The sequence below is a fragment of the Plasmodium coatneyi genome, chromosome 5, assembly GCF_001680005.1.
Source record: "Plasmodium coatneyi strain Hackeri chromosome 5, complete sequence".
Classification (NCBI taxonomy): Eukaryota; Apicomplexa; class Aconoidasida; order Haemosporida; family Plasmodiidae; genus Plasmodium; species Plasmodium coatneyi.
Window position 1 is genome coordinate 77,751 of NC_033560.1, and position 22,301 is coordinate 100,051.

A 22,301-nucleotide genomic window follows, 5' to 3' on the forward strand; every position below is an offset into this window, starting at 1 on the left:
GAAAATAAAAAACATACGGAGCACGATTTTCTATTATTATATAATAGGATACTCTATAAATTTCCTTAAACTGCGAGTAGGTAAAGAGATAATCTTTATTCTGCATCATGGCAACTCTTGTAATGGGAAAAATATAGAAAGAAACATTATTCTTCCTTTATTTAATTTCTTATTTTTACATATAATTAAAATTCTCACTTTGTTCTTTCCCTTCCTATTTACTTCTTTTTAATCGTGCATCATTTCATGAATGATTTTTTTCTTTAATTAATTGTGTGTGGCCTGGGAAAAGCCAAGAAAAGATTTTTGAACGAATTTACGTGTTTCCTAAAAAGTAATGTTTCATTTGTTTTCCCTAGAATTGGAGAATTATGTTAAATAATTTGTCAAAAAAAAAAAAAAGAAAAGAAAGAGGATGGAGCTCTTATTTTTTTAAGGCAATTCTCAAATTGGCAGAACTCCCAACGCACAGCATAAAATATAGTTATGTGTAGGTACGAGTGTGGCAGGTTACGAAGAAAATGCTCCTAAATCTCCTTTCCCGTAGGTCCAGCATTCTTTTCCGGGCGTGCCACAATTTCTCGTTTCATTATCGCGACGGAGGGAATCAAGAAATTTTTACACCGAGCAAAGCAGCATCACCCGGAAGAAGGTATTATATGCATATATAATAATATGTATGCACAATGGAGGATGCCTTTATTTTTTTCATTTGTTCTTAAAGAAAAATCCTTCCTTCGAATAATAATATATAGGTTTCAGATAAAAATATAGCGTACTAATTTTATAAAGTGAAGAAATATCTTCGAAAAAAGTGAAACAATATAAATGTGTTGCATATTATGGAAAAAAAAAAATGGTCACATAGAATAAAAAATTGTACGGGTTCGTATATACACATGGAAAAATCACATTACCACAAACTGTATGAAAGAAAAAACAAGGCGGAGACATTTACTTACGTTTTTTACATGTTTGTTGTATGAGTGTAACCTCGTGAAAATATTCTATAGATGTATTCATTTGACATCTACATGTAATATTATGTACATTAATATATTCTACATTAATATACTCTATATTTTTCTTCTTCTATATTCCTCACATGAATATGTTTTACATTACCACTTCCTAATATTTGGATGTCCCCACAGGGTTCTATTTCATAATGAAAAAATTATTCATATGTAAATAATTTCCCTATAGTTTTGAATAGAAAAAAATATCTATTACACCCCGAAACTCAAACCTCGAAATTTAAGCCTTGAATTATATGTTTAGTGTAAGCGTATGGAGTTTAATGTAAAATTTTCCCGTACATACACCTGCTCTTTATAATAAATTATATAATAAAATTTTAATTTAATACTTTTGCAGATATGCAGTTCATCTTTATTTAATAATGTGTATTACACTTCCTCAGATTACATCTCCTTTTTATAAATCACAATATTAACAAATGCGTTTAATAATGTAAAAGTTCGTCTTTGTTAAGGCGCAGCAAATAGTACCAGAAGTCATAGGTATTCCTAATAATGAATCATGGGATGAGAGAATATATGAGATTGATTACTGCTCTTAAAGTTGCAGTATCTACATTTTTCATATGGATACACAATCGTCCTAATGCTCCGGTATAATAATAATACATTATATTACTTTTTTGTCTTTTTCCTTTTTTTTTTACGTTTATTTGATATATTATGCTTTTGTTAATATTATTTATTTATATATAGCTAATTCTGTAAAATCATATTTATATTATATTTCTGAGTATACTTTGGGTAATAACATAGGAGGCCCGTACAATATTGAAGTAAGGTCTGGAATAATATTCCAAAGATTTCTTACAGAACAAGAATTTCAGAAAGGACTGGATGAATCAAAAATATGGAACGCAGTATCAGGAAATAATTCGTATAAGAATGTAAAATACACTTCAGATGATTTAGCAGTGTGTGCGCGATTACAGGAAAGTGATTATTCCAATTATTTGGAAATTTATAAAGAGAAGTTTAAGCGTAAATATGCTAAATGGAAAGGTTTAAAAAGACTAGATGGTTATTTTGAAAAAAATATATTTGATAAGATTGATAGTTTACGTAAACAGGAAGGGGAGACTGGTGTCTACAATAGAACAGTAATAAATAGTATAATTAAAAAGAGGGACATACTTATTATTGTTATGTCCCCTTTTTTATTGATTGTATTATTACCAACTATAATTATAGCCGTGCTCAGTTTAGGATTATATACACACATTTTTACCATATATGGTATTCTTCTCTTAATATTAGCATGCATAATTTCATTCTCGATCATTTATACCATGGTAAAGGTGTTAAAATATTACAGATTAGAAGTTGGAGGGGGTAAACTGAAATTTAAGGAATATTGTGTGCTTTGTAAAGATATATTTTTTCCTTAAACGGAATCCGTAATATTTTGCAACAATGCATAAATACGGAATGAAAGCAATAATCATTGTAGAACACATGAATCCATTTACCTTTTAGATATGAAGCAGCAATTTTTTATATGCATTCAATGGATTCAGCTACTTCATTTTATGGTTCTTCCCCCCTTTGTAATGCACAATAAATTTCCATGTGCGAATTCATGTCTTCTCTCATTATATATAGTATTTTTAAATTCATATGGATAATTTACTCATGATCTGTTCGTAAGATGAAAATACATTCTTCGTCATTAGTATAAAATAAATAATTAGATGGAATTTGTAATAAAAGTACATCTTTCATGAAGCATATTTATATATGTATAATTCACATATTTGAATTCAATCTGAAAATATATAAGGAATTTTTCTGTGTTTGCAAGACATATGTCCCTCGCCCTTAATCATATTGTCTTTATAAATGATTATTATTTTTACTGTGTCAAAAGAACCTTTTCATTGTATGGTAGGTTCAATAATATATGTGAACCATTTCGTAGGTAATAAATATTCTTATGCTTTTTTTTTTTTTTTGTTCTGTTTTTGTTTTTTTCTTTTGTTCTTTTTTTCGTTTTTTATTTGTTTATTATTTTATCATAACGTTTTTAACGTAAGAACACTGTTTTTTAATGTACTTACTATTTAATTCGTGCAGTGTGCTCTTAATCAAAAGGGATTACACACCCTTGCGTTTTACCTATATGCAAGGTTTATACAGCAACACGGAATAGAAAATTGTAACATCTTAAATGGGAAAATGCTTATCAAGCGTTTCACATCAGTTGCAAGGGGGCACCGCATAACATCCACCAAATTCTAAAAAAGTACCATTACCAATTGAAGTGATACTTTTTTCTTCTTCCACATTTGTTTCTTTTTTTAGAAAAAAGACAAAAAAAAAGGTCACATCAATCAAAATCTATGTTATACTTGTCCCTTTCCCACGTAAAAATCAATTTACGCCATTTAAAAATAATCGCATTTAATCAATGCTTAAAAAAATGGTGTATGTTTTCTAACATATCAGCTAGGACTGAAAATGTAGTTGTTAGACAATAGTGCATAAAAATATACATTATAATAACAAAAAAAATATTCATACATTTAATTATAATTAAGTGAAATATTATAAATATGTATGTGCGTACACTAAACAGAAGCGTACTTGAACATCTTCATATCATCAATTTATCCAAATGTAATGCTGAAATTTTCCTTCATAAGGAAATGAATAAAATCATTGTTGATCATGGTTCGGCTTGTCTTTTATTAAGCCTTTGGATATGCTAGCAAGCCAGTCCAAAACACTGTTTAAAACTTTCATATTTCCTGGTTCCCCAGTTAATACATGTTCCATGTTTTCCAGAAGACGCAATTCTTTATAGCGTACTTTTAGTCTATTATAAAATGATACAACGCCTCTCCAATAACAAAATGGGTCATCTTTTGAATGTATAAACAAAATAGGAATATTCGTAAGAGTATATCCTATGTCTTTGTCTAAGTTCGCCATTGCATTTAGGAGTTCGCGACCAAATTGATAGGTTATCCCTCCTTTGAAGCGTATTTTATCAAACATTAAAATGTCATTCATATACGGATACCTTTGATAAGGCAACACCGAAATAAGTCTTGAGTTTTTAAAAAAATCAGAAATAATGTTCGACAAGGGTAAAAAAAACAACTGATACGTATATGATCCTGGGGATGTTAATAATTCAACAGAAATCATACTTGATAATGAGACACACCCTTTTATATTTAACATTTTATTTGCATCGCTCTGGGACTTTCCCAATAATTGCAATATCCTTAATGCAATATTTCCGCCCATGGATATACCCATAATGTATGTTGGAAGTCTTTTCTTATTAATTCCTTGGTCAACATTTCCATCAGAAGTTGCATCATCCTTACTATCACCACAAGGCAACGAATCTTGAATTCTAGCAATATACTGCATTACATCATAGGCGAAATCGTCAAACTTATTTACATGATAATTGCGCTTCTCATATCCATCTGATAAACCGTGACCTTGTAAATCCAATGCATATACTGAATAGCCCTTTTTATTAAAATATTCTACCCAGCTATCTTCATAAACGTAAAAATTTTTCCCATCTTTTAATATGGCTTTATTGTTATTTACAATTTCAACGTTATGTCTTAAAAAGGTCAATCTTGCATGTGAACCTAAACCATGAATTAAAATTATAATGCCTATGGCGTTCTTTACTAACCATCCGTATGATCGTAATAACAACCCATCTTTGTTAAAAAATGAATCAAGCCTTGGTTTTCCATCAAGTCTAGTACAAGGTTTTATATCTATTTCTGCGTCGTATATGGTACTACCAGTCATGACGTAAAAAAATTAGAAATAAAATAATTCATAGCATATCATATGTGCGCAGTCTTACCTATGAACTGTGCTCTCTTGCATATGGGGTACATAATTAAACAAATGATGAATATATATATATATTTCTTTTGCAACTTGGTAGATAGGAAAACTGATAAAACTGTAACAAATATAATCTCTAGCTAAAAGGAACTATATTGAAAAATGAGAAAAATTAAAGGCAGAATATCACACATACTACAAACTCTGTATTATACGTACATACATACGAGTTACACACAAAAAATGGCCTAACTGTAGCTGCTTCGTTTTACAGAAAATGAAATTGTTTTGATGTATACCCTCTAAATGGGGTTATTCCTTACATTATGGAATATATTTTTGTGTACATATTTTTTATGTATTTTTTTACCATTTGTAGCTAAAACGAAATGATATATGATATCACTGATGTGAAAAAAAAAAAGGAAGTTTGTATGCATAATAATCTCCCATCAATTTTTGCGTAAAAATGTAAATTTCTTTTTCTTCCATATGGGAAGAAACATATTTTTTAAAAATTAAATAGTGCCTGCATCGCATGTAAATATAATAGAATTGTGAGCTCTAAAAAAAATTCTATTTACTTTCTTTTTCCCGTTCTTCTGTGCAAATTTTTCGTTGCATACATTTTTTACATAAAATATAACTATTCCCCCTTTTGGTTAAGACTGAATTATAAATGCTTTGTGAAGAACTTCAGTATAAGTAAATAATAGAAGCAATATTTTTGCGGAAAAGAAGTCTAAGCATCATTTCGTTTGATACATTTTTTTTCTTCAAATGAAATTTATCTATACTTCATCCGAATTTTATAAAATTCAAATGATAAAGGAAACTATTTTTTCCATTTTGAAATTAACCCATTATGTTGTATACTTATTACACATATAGCGCATCGTCTCATAAAAATTGCCAACCAGTCACGAAATGTCATATAGCTGTAATGTAACTGTGCATCCCTAAATATATGTCTTTTCCCTGATCCGACCTCAGCTTCGGCTTAAGCCTTCAAAACAGCGTAAATATTATTTTGCACAATGGTAGTTAAAATTAACAACGGTGTATTCATGCACCTATGAAACGTGTGTATTCATATATTTTATATGCTATTATGTATAAATAAAAATATAAAACTTTTCTATTATAAACCTCTTGAACAATGCATTCGATAAAAATTGTTCATTTTATGTGTGTCATTATTATGCTATTCGTTTTTCCCCCAATAGGGAAAAAGAAATCTTCATATCTTCATATTATGTTTAGAAGTATACTAAAGTCTAAACATATAGCTTTGTAGTTTTGCACATTCCCTATTTGTCCTTGTCAGATTTGAGAAGAGCCCTAATCACCTTTGTCACACGTGTTATAAATGTATAAAAAAACATGTTGCCACATTCCCGGTTCAAAGGTCATGCCCTTCTTTCGCAATGTAAATAAGGAAACCTCCCTCCATAATAAATAAAGAAAATATATCAAATTTTTATTTACGGAAAATGTGAAGAAACTAATTCGTTCCGTTCATTTTTTTCCAAATCGTGAGCATACAAAATTCATTCTGCTATTAATTTTTCATATGCCGCGGTGTAAAATAAATACGATTTTTCAACAAGGATTAATAAAAATGCAGCTACGCAATGGGATTTTATTTTTCAAAATAACCTTAATATTATAAAAAAACGAACATATTCTATTTTATATGATTATAACAAAATATATCAAAATTGGTTAATGCAGCCATTTTGTGTTTCTCTCTCCTTTAATAAGACATAATGCAACAATACACCTGTGCAGAAAAATTATTTTATATATTGTGAACCTCTGTATCCGTTTGCATATTGGGCGAAGGGGAAAATTCTTTGGGTTCTTTTTCTCCTAAAAAAAAAATTCTAATTGTGCAACATTGTCACTTACGCACAATGCGCATATATATATGTGCATACACTTTTTCTTTGCCCCATTTGACGAATGGTACAGAGGCCCCAAATGTGTATTTTACTTTTCCTGCAATTCTCTCATCAATTACACACGCATAAGGAGTCCTATAGAACAATCCTTTGTCATTAACAATAAAATTATGTATACACATTTCGGTTTGAAAATAGTAAAATTTAACACATTTTTATGTTTACAGTTTCTTTGCGAGGGACCTTAATCATAAAGGAGAATTGTGCAAAAGGGACTAAAAATGGGGCTACATTAAAGCATTTTAGAACTAGCGAAAAATAACTACGTTGTTTTTTATCTAGCAGAGAGGCATAAAAAAATTTCCTTTAAAGTGTGTTTATTCTTATGATTCGCATTTTACTATGGAAGCATTTAATTGTCGCCAAATTGTTATAAAATATTGCTTTGTTTCAATCTTTTCGTGCAATATTTCTTCCTTTTTTTTTAACGCATTTATTACATTTTAATCTTCCCCAAATTTTTTCAAAATATTTCCATAACACTATTTCGCATATTATACATTGGGTGCTCATATATTTCATATGGTTACTTGCGAACTGTTAGAGAAATGTCAAATTGTAACAGCGGTTATTTTATGTGCTACTACTTTTCATTTAAATAAATTGACATAAATTTTAAGTAACATGTTTGGTACGTTAATATTTACCTTTTAAAATATATGCACTCTGTTGCAATTATAAACATTTTTTTTGATGAATGCCAATAATAGTGTGAAATATTTAGAAAAATAAAACACCTGTCTATAAAATTATATGAAGACCCCCTTTATTGTGTTATCCCTTTTTTCAGTATGCCCTTCATTTTTATTTTAAATGTGAAGAATCATATTTACTGCTTCAAGTTAAGCCAAAATAAATATAAGCACAACAAACTGCAAATTTTAACTTAAAATTGTAATATAGAAATTATTCTATAAAATAAATATATCCTCGAACCGCGCTATTACCATATGCCCCATAGACGAGCAAAAAAAAATTTTATTAAAAATGTAGTACAATTTTGGAAAAAAAATAATACAAAAGAAAGCAATGACTTTTATCAGAACTTACCCAAATAAGTTTGTATTTCTTTTATCACAATTTTTACCGACAGAACGGCAATAGTATATTTTTCGGCATTCCTTTTTTTTTTTTTTTTTTTTATCCTCTAATTATTAAATATGCATTATTCTATAGCAATTCTAAATTGCATAAAAATAGAAAGAATGGTTGCAAAAGGAGTACCCCCTCATTATACATTTTTAAGTGCTACACCGCAAGCCTTCAATTTTGCAACCGCTAAAATATTATGGTGTAACCATTTTTTGCAGAAGATATATTTTTATAGGTTATTCAAATAATAACATTATTATATATGGATACTGCAAACAGAACAAATATTGCGGCCACGTCGAATGGGGAACCGAAGCAAAAATTACGCATACAACATAAAAAGTAATTATATCATTTTTTGCTAAAATTAAACGCAGAAGTAGCACTAGTTATACATACTATAAAATACTTGTTTTATATTAAAATAATTAAGCTCGAATTAATCTAAGTAAATATAAAATTCATGTCATGTCAAGAAATATAATTTGTTCGAAAAAACGCATGAACCATTGTACACAGTCTGTGGCCGCGGATTATCGATTTTTCCAAAAATGAACTTAACAACTTCCTTTTCATCTATTACGCGTTTCGATTTATTTATTTTTTTTATTTAATCAGCTCGACTCTATTTATGTTCTACGCATAATTTGTATTCACCCATTTGAATAAATGGATGATTGAATTATCCCTTTTTTTCCTTTTTTCCATTTTCTTTTTTTCTTTTTTCCTTCTTTTTTTTCTTTTCCTAATAATTTTATATTTAGTTTTATCTGTTTTTTCCTGCGATTTCGTTAATTCCCATTTCAAATTATCCTTGTCCGTTCTCTGACATAGAAAGCCAGAAACGTTGCAAACAGTGACCAGTAACCAATATTGCAATATACCTATATATATTGTAGATAGTCTGCTTCACAACATACCATCCTGTACTTCATATAAGTGGCATAGTTCCTTTTTTTCTTTATAAAATTTTTACCTTGTCAAAAAATTGTATGAAACATGGAATTGAAGAGGATCAATAACAATAACTCATTGACCTCACAAAGGTCATCTTCTGGAACCACACCCACAAGGCTCTGCAAGAAATCCCCAAGAAATGCCACTTCACTCCTTTCGCGTTTATCTATTCTAATATTTGCCTTATCATGTGCTATTCTTGTAAATACTGCTTCAGGGGTAAGTTAAAAATATAGAACGCGCTTTAAACAAATTGGATGCACCTTCATTCCCTCTCTATGTATTATGCGCACAAATGAATATATTCCTTTTTTTTCGGAGTACCTATTAATCGTCCGCAATAATTTTCTTCCGTTTTTCTATCTAGGCGGCAGGTAACAGACGAAAGAAGGATGGCTTCGTGTCACCTACTTTAATAGGATTTGGCGAATTATCCATCGAACAATCAGAAGAATTCAAAAGAATGGCTTGGAATAACTGGATGAACCGATTAGAATCCGACTGGAAACATTTTCACGAATCTGTTGAAGAAGCTAAAGCAAAATGGCTTCGCGAAATGGACGCATCTTGGGCTGATTGGCTTCGATCTTTGCACAATAAATGGTCTAGCTATAGTGAAAAAATGCTTAAAGAACACAATTGTAATGTTATGAAAGAATCAGCCAAATGGAATGACGCGCAATGGGTAACTTGGATAAAAACTGATGGAAGAAACATTCTAGAAGCTCAATGGGAAAAATGGATTAAAAAAGCTGATGATAGTTTACAAAAATTAATCTTAGATAAATGGATTCAATGGAAAAATGATAAGATCCGATCCTGGTTATCCAGTGAATGGAAAACCGAAGAAGATTACTACTGGGCACATATAGAGCGCTCCTCAACAGAAAAATGGTTACGAGAAGCAGAGAGAGTCCATTGGATTAGATGGAAAGAAAGAATTAACAGAGAGTCTGAACAATGGTTGAACTGGGTCCAAATGAAAGAAAGCGCTTACATCAATCAAGAATGGACAAAATGGCCCAAATGGAAAAATGATAGAAAAATTCTATTTAATAAATGGTCAACTAACCTTGTCTACAAATGGACACTCAAAAGGCAGTGGACCGTTTGGATTAAGGAAGCTAATAATACAAACCACGTTTAGAAGGTAAAACTTCTCAACCCTAAGCAAGACATCATAACAGGAAGTGGAAGTTCATTCCCTCTTCCTGTCCTTTAATTTACCAGTAGTTCAATAATTCTTAACAGGGGTGAGCGGGGGCAAGGAACAAGGTAAAATGAGGACATAACAATAAGATCAAACAAGGTGTGCTTAAGACTGTAACTTTTCTTGTAACCTCCGTTAGTAAATCTATTTCATTTGGCACACAGGAAGGGCCAGTTCTATGTATATGCGCAAAAGACGAATCATTCGAATTAAACAACTCCCTCAGTAATGAACAAATGGCACAAATAAATTGAGAAAAAATAATCTATATAGAGGAAACACAAAACGAAAACCTCCATCTTTTATTAAAGAATTTTCTCGGAAATTTTGCACATTGTGCACGTCATACATTTATTTTTGTTCCTCTGTAGTTTTTCGAACTTACAAGTTATACCGCATTTGTGAATTTTGAAAAATTTCCAATATTGTTCAGTGTAGTGTTCTCCTTAAATAACCCCCATATGCCCATTTGAAATGTTATTATGTACAATAAATATATGGTGGAGTTGAATTTTTTTTAGTATTCCTTCCTTAGAAGTCTAAACATATCACTGCTATTTTAATATGTACATGCATTTGCGTATGTCGTTTATAGTTCCTTACTATTTTAGAAGACGCCTTAAATTTCTTTTTTTTTTTTTTTTTTTCTTTTCATACCCTTTTGCCCTACATTTATATGCATACTGTGGATCCATGTCGCAGTAGCTCCTTTATTAAATAAAGACAAGAAAACACACCTCTTCCAGTTTTGTTATAATATATAAACCCATAAATAAGAATATAAAAATACGCACATACTGATGTACGGGCCAGTGTATACCCTTTTTACTTTTTTTTAATGTCAGGTTATTTTGGACTCACATTTTACTTGCGCTTCTGCTATTTCTCACTCGTAGCGCACATCCTATATTGAAAAATTAACCCCCTTTTTTGCAATGATTAAATTTTTAGCATCATTATTTATATTACCCCTCTTTTTGCATCTACATTTGTAAAATTACAAAGGTTCCTATATCCCTGAATTGATGGTGTAATATTTAACAACACAATCGTAAACCAGTGCTTTTACAAAAACGTACTATAAATTGCAAATGACACAATTAGTGTGCGATTTAATTTTTTCATTTTGACAGCTTAATAGAGAATAGTTCTGTTCGATGTGGTTAAAATAGTGAAGCTTATAATCGCAGAACAAGTTAATTATATACATATTAAAATAGTAATTTTTTCTTTTTTTTGTGAGGTTACTTGTTCCATTTATTCCGCTCATATATTGCTTCTTAACGTCCTAATTAAAAGCTAGCAAAACGTTTGTAAAATATACACACATAGTTATTTACACATTTTACACACGATTATACCCATAAAAATTCGAATGGAGGTGTAACAAATTAAGTACTTATCATTTTTCAAAAATAAGCAGTGCGAACATTTCTTCAGATAAAGCTATAAAAATGGTACAATAAATGTTATCTTCATTTTTACAAGGCGCAAAATTTAATACACATAAATCGTGTCAAATAGGCAGTATAATGACAAAAAGGAAGGAATAACACAGAAAGTATAAACAAAAAATATGTATAACAAAACAAAACCATTTAACTGTTTTGCGAAAATACTCCGACGCAGCCAAAACAAAAGCACCTTACTACGCTACATTTTTCTTATTTATTTGTTCTACCAACAAAAAATTCGTTCTATGGACAGAACGAAAAGAAAATTATTGGGTTGTTAAAAAATAAGTAAAAATATTCGTCTTCACAAAAAAAAAAAAAAAAACTTTAATCACGCAGTTTTATAAAAGAAAACAATATGAAAGTACATAATTCTCTACAAATATCACCATAAAATTACTTGCGACAATCATGACGCAAAACGGTATATAACAAAATAGTGTAGAACGAAAATAAAATATTTTCTACCTTTTTAATCATTCTAGTGTGCCTTTAGGGAAATCGTTTTTTATTCTTTTTAATAGTTATCATTTTTTCTTCTACATCGTTTTCCCTTATTCCTTATTAATCTAATTAGCACCTTTACTTTTTTTAGGATAAATTTAACAGTGCGCATGAAGTTGCAGCCAAAAATAAATATAAAATTATTCATAAATAGAGTTCGCTTTCTTCGTAACTATATTAATTTGCTTTGCTATTATTAATTATCTTTAAATCAATTAGGTAGAATTATAAAAGTATAAAAAAAAGAGAAATAAAATAAAATACTAATATGGCAAAGCCTTCTTAACAAAATGCACATATTTATAAATGTGAAGGGTTACAGTTGCAATATTTGTTTTTTTTCATGTTAGAACAAGAACTCCCAAGAACAAAACGAGCACTACCTAATCTTTTCATACCAACTGTACCTATCCGCAAAAGTAATTGTTAAGTATAAATAACTAACGAAATTTATGGAACTATTTTATTCCTGTGCTTCTACAGTTCCAACTGCCGAAATAGAATTGCTCTGTTGTAAAGATTGAAATTGCTTTTTCTTTCTGCTCTTAATTTTATAGATTTAAAATTTGTACACTATTTCTTTGGATAGTATATAACAAGTAAAAAATATATATTTTTTTATGTTCTTTTTCTAGTTCTTGTAATTTGACTAATCTTTTCTCATTTCATACATCCCCTTATTTGCCCCTACCATTATGCACCCTTTGTTGCTCTAACTACTGTTACACTATGTTGCATTAAATTGGAAGTATCGAATATTCACTTCATCACATAATGGGCAATTCATTATGTAACAATTATTAAAAAATCAACGGGACATTTTCTTCTCTTGTATGGACTTTGTGATTTACTTCAAAATAAGAAACTATGGAAACAGTTAGCAATTACCAAGAACTCGAGCCAGAAACCTTGTCACTCCCTGAGCTACAGGAAAAAAGTACGTACTCCTCACTGAGTAGTTATGAATATCCTAGCACGACAAGTATAATAATCGGAGTTCTTCTTTTTGCATTTTTACTTTTCATCAGTCATTTTTTTCAGGTAAGAAAAAAATAGCCAGCAATGTGTACATAGATGTAGGCACAACCATTTCATTAATTTGTTAAGTAAATTTCCATTCGAACAATGTCCGTATGGAAAAGGAAAAAATATATATGTCCCATTATTGTATTCCACACGTCTTAACCCGCTTTAACCGTTCATAAATTTTACACGCAGTTCCACCCTACAATAAGAAATAAAATCAGAAGGTTCACCAGAAACGCAATATTGTTTAACACTGTACAAAAGGAAAATGTGAAGAAAGACGGAAAGGAATTACCCGGCAAAAGTTCGACCAATACAGAGAGCAAGGAAAAGGACGCGAAAAATAACAACCAGATAAATAAGGCCAGGCAAAATAATGAACCAAAGCAAGCAGACGATAACAATATTAAAAGGATAAACAAAAGTGCCGAAAAAAGGGAACACAGATATAACACTGCTTTAAAAGGAGATGAAGCAAAAGTGCGAACAACCAAATCAACTGATGATAGACAGAAAAGTCAAACGAGTTTACTGGATAAAATAATAAAGACAAAACAAATGAGAAAAGGAGGAATGAAAAAACTTATCAAGAAACCAACTATGCTCCATACCAAAGATTACAATGATAAAGATTCAACGGAAGATTTACAAGAGGAAAAATCAACGGAATGGAAAAATAACCAATGGAATATCTGGAAGAAAAAAAATGAAGACGAATGGAAAATTTTTAATACATCCATTGAAAATGAAAAAGGCAATTGGCTTCAAGGAATTGAAAAGGAATGGCAGGAATTTCTAGATGCTATGCAAAATAAATGGATTTACTATAACAGAAAAATGGACGCAGAATACCAAATCAACGTTCTGGAAAAATCTCCACAATGGGATGACACGCAATGGATAGAATGGATTAAAACAGAAGGAAAACAATTTATAGAACAGGAATGGAAAACATGGCTTGCTCAGAAGGAAGCACATCTGAACGACTGGGTGGTAAATAAATGGATACAGTGGAAAAACTCGCAGATTATCCAATGGTTAATGACTGACTGGAGGCTCCAAGAAGAGGCTTCATGGTCAAATTATGAAAATTATAAAATTACATACATGCTACAAAGAAAAAAGAGAAAAGAATGGAACAAATGGAAAGAGCGCATCAACAGGGAAAGGGAAGAGTGGGACGCTTGGGTCCGCTCCAAAGAAAAAATATATATAAATACTAAATGGAATAAATGGTCTAAATGGAAAAAAGACAAACGATTTATATTTAGTAAATGGGTGGAAATGTTTACTAACACGCTGATAAATGAGCGGCAATGGGAAAAATGGATTAAATCATAATACAATTATATATATCGTAAAAATTATCCCAGGAATGACTGATAAAATGTAAATAACTACATAATGTTATTATTTATTTTGACCTTTTTTGTGTGTGTGTTAATTTATGTGCTACAAAAATGTATAAGCAGTTCCAATTCTTTTTTAATCGCTTGGATTAGCCATTTGTATGTTAGCTAAATGTGCACACATAGCAATATACATAAAGGTATATAATAATATGTGCGGCTTCTTTATACATAATATATTGAATTCTTCAAATCACTTGGAAAATAAGAATTTGTGTCTTTTATGAATCTTGAAGGACTACTTTGAATAACGACGTAATTATCATTTTTTTTTTTAACGAAAATTCGAACCTGCTTTCACATAAATTTTATAATAACTTTTTTCCGCAAATTTAAGTGTTCCATATGGCTTAACCTAGTAGAATACACTTTTATCATAATTGTTCTATTGTACACATCTGTCCATTTCTATGAATAATATATAACCCCTTAAAGAAGCTATATAGAAATATTAGTGTTTCCTACAAAGGTCATTTTTCTCATTAGCTCTAATCCATACATCTATCCCCATTTTGTAATCATTTAAGTCACAAAGGTTTTTTATTTAATATATGACAACAAAAAATATATCTATTATATGCGCTTGTTCCCTTATTTTGTTCACTGTCGAATTAGAGCATAACGCAGTGCACATATACACATTTATAAGAAACAAATGAACATCATTTTATAATTTCTTTTTAAAGTAGATTTTTAATTACATAAAATTAGCCATTATCATTACGTATATATATTTTTTTTTTCTCCCTTTCCATTTATGGAAGAAAAAGGTGTAATTATTTTAAGCACTTTCTTTTTCCCACCTGTAGTATAATATTACCATTTTCATAATTCGCGCACCCTGTTATTAATATTTTTTGTACACACTTATACAAGTGTACATAAAAATGCCTGCGCGAAAATATTTTATTTTTTATATTTACTTTAGAACAGGACAAATGTTTTTAATTTTAATCATAATTACTTAATTTATAGAAGGACGAATGATAAAAATAAGTTCTTATTTGAAGAATAGATCATTTCCAATTTTTTTTAAACATTGTCCACTTCTTTTTCTTCACTAAATTGTTGATACAACAAAGAATTCAATAAATGAAATTAAAATAAAAAAAATTCGTAATTTTTGTATTTAAGGAAAAATAAAATTTTGGCATTTTTGTTAAATTTCCGTATAATTTTTCCTAATTTCTTTTTAAAATTAAATTCTAATTAAACCTATTCCTTTCTTCAGTGAATGAAAAAAAAGAATAAGATATAAATTTTCCGGCAATCTAAATGTTGCTTCTGTCGATTGAAAAAAATAAGATGTATCGACTTAATTCCTAAAATTAAATATTCTTTTTAAAAATTTACACTTGCAAATATTTTTTTTGTTGCGGAATTAGCAAGTTTTTACGATTTTTGTAACATATATTATTCCCCCCGCATTGTGAATACCTTCGAGAAAGAATAAATAGTAAAATTGAAACAAATCAAGGGAATCATATTTAAAACAACAATGCAATAACTAGCGATACCATAAGGTAATGATAAAGGTTCATACATAGAAAAAAATCAAAAGAAGAATAACTCATCACATCAACACAAACATTTTTCCTTTCAGAACGAATTTAACAAATCAATATTTAATTTAAATGAATGAACCTTTTAATTCATGTTAGAGCAGAATCATGTAAATATAAGGGACCCCCCCCCCAAAAAAAAAAAAATGTATTATACATGCTACTATTTTATAAAGGAATTCTACAAAAATAAAAGTGTCGTCATTTTTTAATATATTTTTTAGGGGCACACGTACAAGTAGGAAAAAATATTTTTCAAAAGTAAAATATTCCTTATATATGTATGTATACTTGTACTTCCACGTAGTAATTCTTTTTACATTATTATTATTTTCCTTTTCATTTTAAAAAAGGAAAAAAATAAAGGAGTAAAATACTTTTTATTCATATTTTTGGTCCCTAAAGAATTATTATATATAGTAGAATTTAGTATTTCCTTTTTTATTTTAATCTTTTTTTAATTAAATTGACATAATGTGAAATTAATATATATTTTTACTATTAATTATTAAGGGAAAACATTTATATTATAATTTAAATATAAAATATTTGCATATGTTAATTCTTATTTTTTCTTTCACTTTTTACTTTTTCTTATTTGATTTATTGTATTAATATGAAAAAAGAATAATGATTTTTTATATCCTGTTTTAGATAATTAGCAACGGAGAAAATCATTTACACTTTATATATTATCATCAACTTCCCTTATTTTTTTCTTTTTCCTTAAAATATATAAATATTTTTTAAAATGTTAAATTCTAACAAGACCACTGTCGCATTAGGGGGAAAATCTGAATGTGCCAATAAGAACAACTCCCAGTGTTATTTTCCTGATGATACAGATAGCATGAGAAATAAGTGTAACGGACAGAATGGCAGAAACTTCATGCCACCTCGCTTTATGAATGCCCTTTTACTAGTTATATTATGTGTTGTACTAAAGGTAAGGGTTGAAATAAAACATATACGTGTAACACTTATTGCGTATATGTTGTTGTCCTAATTTAGATGTTGTTTTTGCTTTTTTCCTTAATTATAATTCAAATTTTCGCTCAAGCCCAAGAAATGTCATATGTGTGTATATAATTGTCGCTCTGGATCTACCAAACTTATGTTGTTACATTTCTATTTCTTAAATTCTCTTTGTAGAATGAGTATACATATGAAAATGAAGCTGAATTAAGGACTAATGCATCAAGGCAGTTGTGTGAAATGAATGGTTATTCAAAGGGACCTAGGAATAATATATGCACAAGAAATGACGGATATGATTTTCCAGGGGAACATTTTAACAACATGCATGAGGTTGGAATGGCACCTCATGGCTGGGATCCTAGAATTCAAATGTCACCTCATGAGGAATGGAATGGAGAGAGAGGACCACATGACCCAAGAAATAGAGACATGAATATGGGTATGCGGAGAGATATGGAAAGAGGTAACAGAAGAAGATATAGAAACAGAGATGATTCAGATGACGAAATTGAAAGAGGTAACAGAAGAAGATACAGAAACAGAGATGATTCAGATGACGAAATGGAAAGAGGTAATAGAAGGAGAAGAGTTAGGGGTAGACACATGGATAGAGAAGACGGTGGTTACATGTACGAAAATGGAAGAGGAATAGGCCGAGGGAGAGACAGAGATGAAATGAGTCGAGAAGGAGACAGAGACAGAATGAGCCGAGAAGGAGACAGAGACAGAATGAGCCGAGAAGGAGACAGAGACAGAATGAGCCGAGAAGGAGACAGAGACAGAATGAGCCGAGAAGGAGACAGAGACGAAATGGAAAGAAGAAGAGATAGAGACGAAATGGGCAGAAGAAGAGATAGAGACGAAATGGGCAGAAGAAGGGATAGAGACGAAATGGGAAGAAGAAGAGATAGAGACGAAATGGGCAGAAGAAGAGATAGAGACGAAATGGGCAGAGGAAGAGGAAGAGAAAGGGGAAAAGAAAAAATGGACGACGAAAATGTGGAACAACAAGAAATGCCTGTTAAACTGGGTTGGGAAGTAGGTAGAATATTGCCTAGAGGAGATATGAATATAGGAATGGACAGAAATAAAAGAAAAGGAAAAGGCAGGGATACGGACGAAGAGGAAGACAAAAATAAAAAAAGAGGAAAAGGAAGAGATACGGACGAAGAGGAAGACAGAAATAAAAGAAAAGGAAAAGGCAGGGATACGGACGAAGAGGAAGACAGAAATAAGAGAAAAGGAAAAGGCAAAGATACGGACGAAGAGGAAGACAGAAATAAGAGAAAAGGAAAAGGAAAAGATACGGATGAAGAGGAAGACAGAAATAAAAGAAGAGGAAAAGGAAAAGATATGAACGAAGAGGAAGACAAAAATAAAAGAAAAGAAAAAGGAAAAGATATGGATATGGAAAATGGCATGAATAAAAAGCCAAATGCAAACAAAAATATGCCACCTGTTTCTGATATAAAAGCTCTAGAAACAAGTAACACTGTAGATGTTAATTTCCATGTTACCGAATCCGACATTGCTCAAATGATTGATAAATTAGAAGATTACGTAAAGGTAGATGACATGTTTTTACTATTTAACCTTGTGAACAATAACGAAAAAAATAAATATATTAAAATGCAACTAGGAGTTATTAAACTATGTGAAGTTTTAGCCCAATATTACAAAACCCCACAGCACTATAAAACTAGACAGTGGGCCAAATCTTACCAAGGAATGACAGAACAATTATTGCATAACGAAAGAAAGTCCTACAACAAGTTGTGCACATTCCTTCAAAATGGAAACAGTTCGCACGTAGCTTTTGTTGAATTCTTAAATGAATTAGTCGGAATATGGACTAGTTTTACCAAAGAAATGGAGAAATATTGGAAAAATTATTTAAGCAGCAAATTAAAGTTGTACTGGGAAACTAATAATGCAGATATGTAAGAAAAGAGATATGCCAAGGAATTTGATTTTATCGGATTACAAATATTATGATTTACTACAACTGTACGTCATGCGCATGATCACGGTTCCTCATATAGAAAAAATGACCACATATATATAGATATACACACATAGACAAATTCAAGAATTACAGATATGGCCAAAAACAAACGCTCTGCCGCGGAAGCCATTAAGCAAGATAGGTGCGAAACATATTTTGCTTCCATTTCCATGATTATGACAATTAAAACGTATGCTCATTTTAGTTGTAAAAAAATTAGATAAAATATTTGTACTAATATGACGAGCTTTTCTATTTGCATAGGGTGCATATATAGTCAACAATTTGCGCAAAATAAATAATACCATTCCTGCAAATAATTAATTGATATGATAGTATATATGCTTTGTAAAAATATTATATGAATATTATTCCCAAATGTTTATCCTCAATATAATATTTTTTTTTCCCCCCATTTTTGCTTTAACTTGAAGGAAGAGCATATATATATTATATATATAACAATAATTCATTACCTTGTTTATTTATTTCCACTTTATCATATTCTTGTGTACATGCTATTTGCATCATAGACACTTTTAAATATTCATTATATATGTACATTTATGTGCATATTTTTATATATTATATATATTAAGCACATGTATATGCATCCATAGGCAGATTATTTATATATAAATTATTTGGCTTATTCCCCCGTTTAATAAATTTCATGTGTGTTGTTTTAGTTTTTAGTTTTAATTCATACAACCAAAACTACACGATCTTGCTATAATTAATATAATATCCGATTTTATTTAATTATTATAAAAGTAAAATAAACATTTAAAAAAAATATGCGCTCGTTTTTAAGCTTTAAGCTACGTGCCAAAAAATGTATAAAGCAAGAAAAAAAACTCCCATTTGGGGATTTCTTATATGTAAAGGCATAAGGCAAAAATTGGGCAATTATTCACTTCGCGCAGCATTAAATCGTGTTGATGTTGGGGCCTTTCATATACGTGCAAACATATACAATGCACACGTCCCTATCTACAAATGTACAGCGAAGGAATGGAAAAATTATATTCGTACCGTCGCAGTACTTGTCGGCGCGCTCTGTTTTAATTTATCCTATAAGGGAGACACACAAATTATATGGTTAAAGAAAAAATGACAGAAGCTTCTTTCATATAATCCATTCAGTAAAAAAAAATTACGCGGGGAAAACTAACTCCCTTGAAAGGCCAAGAAATCTAAATAAAATCCTCAAAAGCGCGTCAGAACATCTTTGGTAGCATATCTCATGTGCACATTTTCAAATTAGATTTCATAGAAATAAGTTTGTTAAACAAATTGGAAATTAAAACAAACTATAGCTTAAAAGGCGCTACTGGCATATTTCAAAAAAGAAAATAATAACTGAAAGAATAAAAAATAAAATACTGCAATGATTAAATAGTATGACAAAATGATAAGTAGTAACTAAAAAAATTTATAAATAAAATCACAAAACCGTTCAGCATTACGAAGTGTTATAATCCAGGGTGCGAAAATAAATAAATTTTACAAATGTGAAAAGGAAATACAGAAAAACATTGGACACAAAAAATGAAATAATAGCATTTTTTTTTTTTTTTTTTACACTAAAAATATATTGATTTGCGGAAAAACTCAACCTATTCTTCAATTTATGAATTCATACACACATCACCTATGTTACGAAACGGTGATGTTACACATGATTGCTTCTAACAAATTCATAAAAATATTTTTACATGTCTTTTAACAGGAGAATATTCTTATTCCATATGATATTCCTTGTGCTTGTAACGTCAAACATAATCTATAAAATGGCTTCACAAGTATGAAAAAGGAAAAAAAAAAAAAAGTACCGCTTCTTCTCCTTTTCAACATCTGCAAAATTGGAACATTGTGTATATGTAAAAATTATGAATACGTTTAAAAGAATTCTCGTTAAAGGTATTTTTTCCCCACTTAGATATACGCTTCTTTAAAAAAGGGATTCTAAAAAGAACTCATAGAATTTTCATCATTTTCTTCTCGGCATTTTCTAAGCAATTTATTAAAGGATTTATCTTCATGCATGGCATCAATTTTTTCCATATACGAATATAAAATGGATTTAATTTTCTCTTTTTCCCTGTTAGCAGCCTCATTGGTTGCATCACATAAACTGTTTTTTAAGTTTTCATTCAATATGTCGTTATTCATTAAAGAACTATCCATTAAGTCTTCATTTATTACATTATCTTTTGTTATGTCGTCTTTTGTTAAATCATCCTTGAATGTTTGGAACGGAATATCTTCCAACAGGGATCTCTTGGTCCTTGAATCAATTATGTCACTACTACCATCGCTTGGTTTTATCTTGTGGCCGCATTGTTCAAACGAGTCCTGGCAGAAGAAGGTGCAAAATGGGTTTTCATTAATAAGACATTTATGTCCTTCTGACGGAGCTCCTATGTGGAATAGTCACCACACCGCATCGGTGCTCACACATATGAAAAAGAGAGAAAAAAAAAATATATAAATTATCCTGTATACGCGAACGCCGCTTTCATTCGCTCATCTATCTGTCCTTTTAACCATATACGCGCGATATGCGTATAGCTAAAAGGAACGCCACAGCTTAACGGCTTTCCCATTTTCTTACCTCATTAGAAAATTGACACATCCACACCAATGCGGAAAGGGTGAATATTTTTTTTAACAGAAAAGTATTCTTTTTTTGTCTGTTACTGTACTTTTTTACTGATGGCTTCACACCTGCGGCCTGTCCACCATTACATTCTTTCTGGTTATTCACATGCCATGTTAAAATATGTCCTCTGCTATTATAACGTTTCTTATCCATCCTATAACAGTTTCTTAAGAAGGATGGTTTTTACTCCTTTAAAAAAATATATCTTCATAAAAGCAATCTTTAATTTTACCTGTACTTATAATATGTAATACAATGTATATATTTCTTTTCTTGCATTAAAGATATTACAAGAAAATAAAATTCTCTTAAGGTTAATATTTGCAAATTTAAAGTGGTACATGTCGACCTTACGATAAAGAACCATAAAGGGGAAAAATTAAATGAAAGAAAAATTTAGTTTAACATTTTTTTTCCCTTCCTTGGCAAAGTTACTTTTTATTCTATGTTTATAACGATTTGCTTACGCCCAGGCTAACAATATTTTCTACGCGCAGCTAAATAGTGCGTTATACCATTACGTGTCAAATGTACATATATAAAAACGTATACATGCGCAGAATAAAATTCTGGCATGTTCTGAGATTCTTCCGCGATATTTTTTCGAAGA

General features: G+C 30.2%; 4 protein-coding genes across 4 annotated transcripts; 2 read left to right on the forward strand and 2 right to left on the reverse strand.

The window, feature by feature from the left end:
* Nucleotides 1-3,695: 3,695 nt before the first annotated feature.
* PCOAH_00009950 (Lysophospholipase-like protein) lies at nucleotides 3,696-4,823 on the reverse strand (the record flags this gene model as incomplete). Its single annotated transcript, XM_020057804.1, has 1 exon — nucleotides 3,696-4,823. One exon carries the CDS (start codon nucleotides 4,821-4,823, stop codon nucleotides 3,696-3,698), a length of 1,128 nt encoding a protein of 375 aa, XP_019913619.1.
* Nucleotides 4,824-8,920: 4,097 nt separating this feature from the next.
* On the forward strand, nucleotides 8,921-14,413 carry PCOAH_00009960 (Tryptophan/threonine rich antigen; the record flags this gene model as incomplete). Its single annotated transcript, XM_020057805.1, has 5 exons — nucleotides 8,921-9,097; nucleotides 9,246-9,772; nucleotides 10,228-10,313; nucleotides 12,909-13,087; nucleotides 13,265-14,413. 5 exons carry the CDS (start codon nucleotides 8,921-8,923, stop codon nucleotides 14,411-14,413), a joined length of 2,118 nt encoding a protein of 705 aa, XP_019913518.1.
* Nucleotides 14,414-16,794: 2,381 nt separating this feature from the next.
* On the forward strand, nucleotides 16,795-18,965 carry PCOAH_00009970 (Uncharacterized protein; the record flags this gene model as incomplete). The annotated part of the gene is made up of 2 exons (XM_020057806.1): nucleotides 16,795-16,989; nucleotides 17,196-18,965. 2 exons carry the CDS (start codon nucleotides 16,795-16,797, stop codon nucleotides 18,963-18,965), a joined length of 1,965 nt encoding a protein of 654 aa, XP_019913552.1.
* A 2,029-nt stretch (nucleotides 18,966-20,994) lies between these two features.
* PCOAH_00009980 (Uncharacterized protein) lies at nucleotides 20,995-21,844 on the reverse strand (the record flags this gene model as incomplete). Its single annotated transcript, XM_020057807.1, has 2 exons — nucleotides 20,995-21,384; nucleotides 21,644-21,844. 2 exons carry the CDS (start codon nucleotides 21,842-21,844, stop codon nucleotides 20,995-20,997), a joined length of 591 nt encoding a protein of 196 aa, XP_019913460.1.
* Between the last annotated feature and the right edge of the window lie 457 nt (nucleotides 21,845-22,301).